This window comes from Dermacentor silvarum, chromosome 8, assembly GCF_013339745.2.
Source record: "Dermacentor silvarum isolate Dsil-2018 chromosome 8, BIME_Dsil_1.4, whole genome shotgun sequence".
In the NCBI taxonomy this organism is placed as follows: domain Eukaryota; kingdom Metazoa; phylum Arthropoda; class Arachnida; order Ixodida; family Ixodidae; genus Dermacentor; species Dermacentor silvarum.
Window position 1 is genome coordinate 58,972,604 of NC_051161.1, and position 8,607 is coordinate 58,981,210.

The following is an 8,607-nucleotide window of genomic DNA, read 5'->3' on the forward strand; positions in this document are numbered from 1 at the left end:
ATACTGAAACTCATTCTCAGCTATAGAATGGGTTTCTGACCGACCACTAGTCAAATCAACTTATAGATGACCCACTGCAGGTTTTTGTCCGTACGTGTCCAGCTTTTCCGTGATATGGTGGGTCAGATCGTATGAGAGGAGTGAGAGGGTTTCTACAAGTCTTACTCATTTGAACATATCCTCTTACTTAAGCAGGTCCTTGCTTGAACCTAAAGACGTTTTCAGCGGAAAATTTTAAAAAAGAAATAAAAATGGCAGGAAACGCACACCTTTCACAAGTTGTACTTACTCACGTTCAAGTATTCTGAGACCAAGGACAGCTCGCGCGTCCCTTTGAACTCGCTTACGGGTTAAGTGTCTTTCTTTTCGCCGGCTCATTTCAGCCAGCCAGCCGACAATCCATTTGCAGAGTCGGTCCGGTGATTAGGATCGTCCCAATGCATCTGGCCCCGTTTCGGGCATCACCTTGAACTCAGCCTCGGTCAGCTGCGGGCTACAAGCAGGCGCGGGTCGCGTTTGCACTGACGACCTTCGGTGGGATATGGCCGTAGCTTCTCCTGTAGCAAACCAAAGCATAAGGGGGAAGCGAGAATCACTTTGCGACTCTCATTTCGCACTTCCATTGCCCACGGATTGAGAATTTTCCTGCCAACGACATTATGAGAGTGGAATGCAGCGTCTGATCGCGCTGATGATACTCGCAGGAGAAAATCTATGCGGGGTGGAGGTCGTCTTTTATTAGCCTGTCGAACCTGAATAAGCACAGGCGTGGACATATATTATCCGGGAGTGGCATACATCACGCAGAAAACGAGAAGGGTGTCTCTGAAAAAACTGTGAAGGACACGGGGCCTCCTGCGGCACGTCGTGTAATATGTATTACTTGATGGTTTCCCATGCCAGAAAGCTGGAAGCAATAGATAATTCACGGGCTGTTAATGAGAGTTTATTCAAAAAGTTATGTTACATCTTTCTGCTGTGGGTTATATACAATATACCGGTATCAACATGACAAGGGTATCTTAATGCGATGGTAACTTAGAGTTGGTTCTTAAGAACACTGCGCTAAAAAATTCACCAGCCCTTCCCCTGTTGAGAAAATGGGAGTAAGTGAAGCTTGTCGCGTGTGTATCTGACCTTCGTCAGGGTAACGTAAAGTTCACGACATGTCACGGTAATGAAACATAAACGTTTATTAATTGTATGCATCGAGGGAAGGAAACGTACAACGCAACGGAAGGAAAAGTTGCACGAAAAGGAAACAAAAGTAGAAGGAAAGGGAACGAAAAGTAGTAGGAAAGGGAAAGTAGTAGATCATGTACACACACGACAACCTTTGCTTACTCCCATTTTCTCGACAGGGGAAGGGCTGGTGATTTTCTCTTTCTTTCTCTCCCTCTCTCTTTCTTGCTCGGTCTCTCACTTTCTATCTTTCGCTATCTCTCTTTATTTCTATTTCTTTCTTTCTCTCTCTTTCTATCTCTCCTACTCTTTCTCTCTTTCTTTTTTGTCCTTGGTATGTGCCATTGAGCTTGGACTCTTTCTGCACTATCACCAGGATCGGCCCATTTTTCAGCGTGACACCACCACCACCACCACCACCACCACCACCACCGCCGCCGCCGAAACTTGTGAGCCTATAAAGCTTCGCTTAAAAGATGCATCATCAACAAACTATGCAGGAAATAATGCACTACTGAAACATACAGTTGTCTTGAGAATACTCATGTATCAGTCACATTTGAGGGAATAGAAACAAAGTACAGAGTGAAAATGGATCTTAAGAACCAACCTTCAGTCTGCATAAAAACATGCTTCGTACTACTTACCAGGACCTCTATAATCCGGTACTGAATAACCAGGACTCAAAAACCAAGGACTTACTATCTACATACTACATGCTTGATACTTTCCGTGCACGGTTGTCACCCTGCTTTATAGTATGAAGTCTTCATGTTAGAACGAAGGGGTAATGGCAGAAAAGCAAGAGTTGCTGAAGTCTATAAAATTTCGCTGCTGCATGGGTCAGGGCGCAGCCAAGTTGCCGAAGTTGGCGCGCAGCGTTAATTTTTCAAAAAAAAAGGGGGGTACACGCAGAATTGCAGGAGCATGCTAATTCGTCGGCATGATCTTTACTAACGATGCGGTAATGGTCAAGCAGTGATCTGAATATAATGAAAGTGATTGAGTGTAAAGTTACAAATGACCGTTAGGCACTCGTATAGAATTGTCCGGCTAGAATGTGCGCAGAGTAAATCATACATCTTTTTCTCGCCTCCTCTTCTTACGCCAGCAAAAGAAATACGAAATTGGATCCTGTTTTATTTCAAAGTGCCCTGCACATATGAGTGTTGGAAACCAATGTAACCCCCGAAACTGGTAGACAATTCAGTGGTGGTGTTCATAATTACACTTCGTTTTTGGGGTAAGAAAGCGATGCTACTGGCGGGAGGGGGGAGCGCCACTGTTATGAGACACCTTGGTGCGCAAACAGCCGCGCACGCACGTGTTACCATGAGCACTGCGCACGAGTGTGTGCATAGATGTCGGCATCATTTGATCATGCGAATGCCTATGAGTGCCCGTGCGGCACCAATCCCCGTTTTGTACACATTACTCAAACATATTAAATGCATGCGATGAACCAATCTACGATCGCGCTCAAATAATCGATGCTCTATTACGCAACCGTTCATTACTTAAACGTTGTTGTTTTTCGGTTTCGACACCGCTCTTCTGTACAGGGTTATGCATTTCCAGCCATCAATTAAGCAGAGAGAGTCGACGATCTGTGCCGGCGCTTGACCAAAGCCAACAGAAGGTCCGATCTTGCGACTGCCCCGGCGAACGTCCGTATGAGGCTCGCGCGTGGCCAGCGTATACTGGCGACCTCAATCGTCCCGTCCAGCGCTGCTGCTAAGTTTCGGGGTGGAGACGGTCGGGGCGTCAGGCATCCCCGCTCCGTCTCCCCCATGACCCTATACGCGGTGCTGGCCGCGTGGCCTGTTGTAGTGACGGCGATAGTGGTCATATGCTAGTATGCAGTGAAAGGCCCGTTAGCTTCGTGCGCGCGGAAGTCCCGGATCCTTCTTTCCGGCGTCTTTCCTTCTCTCGGCGGCGGGCGCCAGGGAAGGGATTTCCTGGGACGAGCCGCCGTAGCCCACTGTACTGTGGCTTTAGTAAACTGGCGATTCGATGGTGATCGGAGCACCACTTGAATGGTGCAACTTGAGCTGCGGTGCGTAGTATAGAACAACCTCATCGCCTACCCCCGGTCGTCTTGCCCTCTCCTTCATTGACGGATGTAATGAAAGGGCAGTCGTGACGTCAGTGTGTTGAAGCTATAAGAAGGGTCAGCAATCAGCGTTGGGAGCTGGAAACGGAGGCTACGTTTCAATTTGGAGTAACCGGCTCTATCCCGACGACTATCATGAAGGTAAGAAAACGAGATGTTTCCAGTGAACAAATAAGTGTCAAAATAATATTTGACTGCAGGGGCCGGTCCGGTGCTACCGAATCGAGTGTTTATAGTGTCGAGCTCGCCGTGGACCCTTTTGTTTTGCCCATTTGACAGGACAGTAGCTCCCATGTTTAGTCCGCTAAATGCAGTATCCGCTCCTATATGTACTTGCATTGGCGCTCCTGTTGTGCGTAATCGAGAAGCTTGTCATTGTTGGCAAGATAGCAATAGTGGTGTAACATTGTTTGTTAACGAAGATTGGAATTCGAGTAACGTAAACATCCTGAAGGAAAAAATAAATTTAGGACATGTTCTATTCAGCACAATGTCAGCACAATGTATGTCAATAAGCAGCCTAGATATTACTTTGACTAGCACCGCGGTATTTTATTATAACAGAAGAAAAAACGAAATGTTTACCTTACTTACACATGCTTCTTAGAAAAAATTTTGGTTTAGTGTGGCTGTCAAAGTATAGTTTTGATCATGCACAATGCGGTAAATATTTTATTTTATTTTTCTAAACCCCACAATAACAAATGTCATAAGTATAGTGTTTAGTGTGTTAAGTCTGTTGACGGCTCAGTAGGGTCAAAGTATTTTATTCTAGGAATATGTGCCCAATACGAGAGAAAAGGTGGGATAGACGACATGCAGGAAATGTATTTATCTTCTTGACAACGCGTTGGCAGTGAGCTAGGGAGGCTTGCGCCATTGTTAACAGTGTGGTAACTCGAGCCGGTTGGTACATTCTTATCGGAATAAACGACTACAGACACTAGCGCCTCAGCGCTGCTATTTGGCGCCGTCCTTTTGAACCGACTAAAAGCGCTTTTTCCGGGGTTAACATTCCTGAAGTGCCTATAAGGCGTATGTAAACTATAGCTTGTCGTAGGCATTCACTTAAATTGGAAGGCCTTTAGTATACACAATGAGGTGATTAACTAAAGAAATTGAAAGCCCATGGTGCAGCACTGCTGCTAAGTCGCACAACACGCTGAAAACAGGGCTCAGCGCGAACAGTCAGATCTAGTTTGGGCGGACACAAAAACTGAGTCAGATAGCATCAACACGTGCACCCTGAGAGCAGCATACAAGGGACACATTGCGCTGACTACGGCAGATCTCTACTGCGGAAGCCTGCAAGTTGGATGAAGGTTCACGAAAGAAAAAAAAAAAGTGATAACCACCCGACTGCAGCCACGAAGCTACAAAGTAAAAACATACACATTTCCGAAAGAAAGCTTCGCAGTCGTTGAAGAACTCGTTTTAGTACGTCGATCGAACCCTGGTCCAAGGTCGATGGAGGCGTAGACCGCGGGTTTGATCCAAGGACCTGGCCGAATTTTTCAACTGTGAAGCTTTCTTTTGGAGAAGCGCATGAGTTTCCTTTTGTATATCCTCGTGCTACAGCCCGGTAGATGATAATCTTCCATTTCATTTGGCTGACCATAACGTGAACTCTTTCTGTTCCTATTCTTGCACATTTCCCTTCTATATTTATTATCTTCACTTTCTCTCAGGCCCTGATCGTGCTCGTCCTTGCGGCCGTTGCGCGGGCTGGTGTTGTGCAGTACGTTCCTGAAGATGGCGTCTCCACCCAGCATCGGACGCAGGATGTAAGGCCCGAAACGTCGACACCGACTTCTGCGGTCGGCAAATTTAACAAACAGCGCTAAATGCGCCCACACAGTGAAGTGCTTTCTTAACGCGTGGTTATGCCCGGTTACTGGTGCTACGGAGTCCTCTTGAACTGTTGATGTTGAGTTAATCTCTGAGTCACGAACATGATCTGGTTGCCAGACTTCTTGCAGCGCACAAAACAGCAAACATTTTATGGTGCACTAACAAAAAAAAAAAAAAAAAAGCTGCGACTTAACGACTCAGATAGCCATGAATCAGATGACGCATGCGGTTTTCGAATGAAATGAAAACTAACAGCACAAGTAGTGATAACTTGTCGGCCACCTGTTGCCGAAAACTTAATGAGAACGCGAGTAGCGCTGAAGTTCTATAGTAAAGTACTACGCTCTGAGCGAGGTCCCGATATGCTCCATCATTCATACAAAGTGTCTTTGGTACATACACAATTTCTAAGAACACCTCATCCGACCGCAACAGAAATTGGTGAGAGTCTGCCTTCTCCCAACGTCGCCAGCTATGTTGTTTTATTCCGTTGATGGTACAGTTATGCTCTCAGAACATGTAATCGTGTTACGTTAAGTTGGCCTTATCAGACGTAACTATACTCCTCTAGTAACTGAACTGTATCCAGTCAGTCAGGTCACATCATTTCACTCAACGTGCGCGCACACTCTCGCAGATTTGGGGCAACTACAACTTCGGCTATAACGAGAAGCACTCCGCTGGCGGCTCCTGGCGCAAGGAGTCAAGTGATGCCTCTGGAAACACTGTCGGCTCGTACGGCCTGCACGACGCCGACGGCCGCGTGCGCATCGTCAACTACGTGGCCGACAAGTACGGCTTCCGCGCGTCGGTGGCCACCAACGAACCCGGCACCGCCGCTTCCAGCCCAGCCGGCGTAGGCATCAACGCTCCGCAGGGACCCGTCGGACCTTACAACGGCGTCGGAGACGCCGAAGGAGCCGGCATTGTCTTTGCTGCCACGGCGCCCGTCGGCGTCGCCGCTCCGGCTCCAACCTCGGCTGTTGCGGTTCCCGTTTCTGTCTCTAAACTTTCACTCGCTCGAACCGCTCCCGCCGTGACGTACGCTGCTGCAAGCACGACTTTCGCCGCTGCTCCTGTTGCCACTAACGCTTTGAAGTTCGCGGCTGCCTCACCGGCTGCTTTCATGGCTAACGTCTACGGTCCGACCATTGGCGAACTCATTGGGTACGCTTACGGCAAGCACAAATAGGCAAAAAAGAAAGAAGGCAAAACTCCGGCTGTATCATTTTCTATACACTGGGAGTTTTACCGCCTTGGTCCCGAGTTTAAGTTATTTATGGTTAGCCTGCAGGATCGATCGGTTGATACTGCGCCACGTGTTGTGTTTTGTTCCCCCGAAAATTACAAATAGTTTTTCGCTCACCTTTTTGTTCCCTGGTTAGCACCTGAGCTTATTTCCGTGTTTGTTCCATAAGTGTGTGTCTCTGATCAAACGGTGTATCGTTGTACAATGTTTCCCTCCTTCAAGTGAAATAAACGCACTGCTGTATGTTCATGACTCAAAACCTTACAAAGGACCTTGAACGCAGACTGGTGCTGAGTTATCAACTGTGTTGCTTCTTTGCTGTTCAGATATCCAAGAACTTAGTGCTAAGAGGCGAATCACTTACAAACCGTCTTTCAGCGTTGCGCAGAGAATCACTTAAATGCTCAAAGACTTGTATAGAAGTGCACATATATTTATAACTGAGGAAGACTAACCAGGGGATTGTGGTACGATGAAGATACAACTAAACAACACATACAAATTTTCTTAAAGGTTTTAAGAAGTAAGACGTGTTGCGGGACTTAAGACAAGTGGACGTAATATTTACTGCTGTTTTGAAAAGACGTGAATATCAGAGGCTACCCAAATAAAATAAGCAATTGCTTCTAAACAAGACGTTATCAAAGTGAAACGATCCATTAGACACCCTGGCAGCATATACTACAAATAATGCATACCAGGCCATCACGCGTCTATCTGACACCAAATTCTACTGTTGCCACTGTACTGGCAACGTCGCACCCGCGCATATACACATACACAAGCCCGTTAACACAAAGACAAATGCGCTCGCATGCACACACACATGCACGCACACCACACACGCACGCACGCAAAAGCTTATGATATTGCGTCACGCAGGTGTATACAGACGAAACAAGTTAACATAATGTGCTTGAATATTAAGGATATACTTTATGAGGGAAATGGCAAACGTGAATGTGGTTGAGAGGGCAACGAGAGCGCATCAGGATAAGCCTGCAGTCTTAGTGAAATGCACACCTGTTGTGAGTACAGCACTGTTTACTTATTTAGTATTGCATCATTGCCACAAGACTATCGGCAAGGCTAGACCTCAGAGCGGGCCATCAAGCGAGACACTAGTCTTGTTTTGCATGCTAGAATTCAAGCTCTTTAGTGCTCAGAGTGTGCAATTAAGTCTTTTTCCTATTCTAGGTCATGCTATATTTTATGTGTGGATATCTGAAAGGAATGGAGACTCTTCCCTGTTGCTTAGCCGGCTGAGTTCAAGGTAAAACGAAGAACCCCGTGGCACACTTCCTACCCGACGTCTTCGTTCGAGTATGAGGCCGCAAACAAAACAACGCTAAGCTCTATGCAAATTACACGCCTGGTAGCAACTTTCGCTTTCTTCTGGAATGCCAACTTTGTGCTTACACAACGTTAAACATAAACAAGAAACAAAGATGGACATAAGCACTACGTATACAGTAAGCATATACTATCGCACTACGGCAACTGCGCGCGTGTCTTATACGGCTTTGACCCACCGGTTGGGAGCGACGATTTGCGTATGCGCTTGGCTGTATAAGGTCGCTCCATCGCAAAGCATACCGTCGAGGAAGGTCAAGCTGCGTAACCCGGCGGACGCGATGAATGTGCGCAAACGCTTCCTTGTCCTCGTAACACTGCGGAACTGCCGAGGAAGCTTCTTGTATGCACCCGGTAGCCTGCATATAGTGCCGAGGTAAGCCGTTCATTAAAGCAAAGAAGCGCATCTCTAAAACCATGGCGCTGTTGGCTAACAAGAGCCAGAGTTTTGAGTAGGTCAGTGGTCAGCACAGTGTGTGATAGAGGAAGCGGGGCAGTAGGAAGAAAGCCACAGTATTTCGCTTGTGTTTTCGTTGTGTGGCACTTGCGCAGCTGCGTGCTGTTATTTGCTGGTGTTTTTTTTTCCAAGCTCTCTCCGTGTTTATCGATGGACTGGTCATGACCAGGAAAGAATAGACCAAGCTACAAGTTCGTGCAGGCCGACATTTAGGACAGTAATCGCTGACCTACTGCCGTTGCAGAGTCCCGTGTAGCATTTCAGGAAACTTTGACGTGTACACTGCGTTAGTTCGTCTCTGAGTTGCTCAGATATGCGTCCAGAGTCCCTGCTCTCATAGATATTACTCACATTGCAGTAGACCAATACTCCGTTTCACACTTAAGGTACAACGCCGTGGAA

The 8,607-nt window shown here is 46.9% G+C and overlaps 1 protein-coding gene across 1 annotated transcript; it reads left to right on the forward strand.

Moving 5' to 3' along the window:
• The first annotated feature begins 2,946 nt into the window (after window positions 1–2,946).
• Window positions 2,947–6,718, forward strand: LOC125947484 (adult-specific rigid cuticular protein 15.7-like). Its single transcript, XM_049672290.1, has 3 exons — window positions 2,947–3,436; window positions 4,984–5,079; window positions 5,784–6,718. Exons 1-3 carry the CDS (start codon window positions 3,431–3,433, stop codon window positions 6,336–6,338), a joined length of 657 nt encoding a protein of 218 aa, XP_049528247.1. The 5' UTR covers window positions 2,947–3,430; the 3' UTR covers window positions 6,339–6,718.
• Window positions 6,719–8,607: the final 1,889 nt, after the last annotated feature.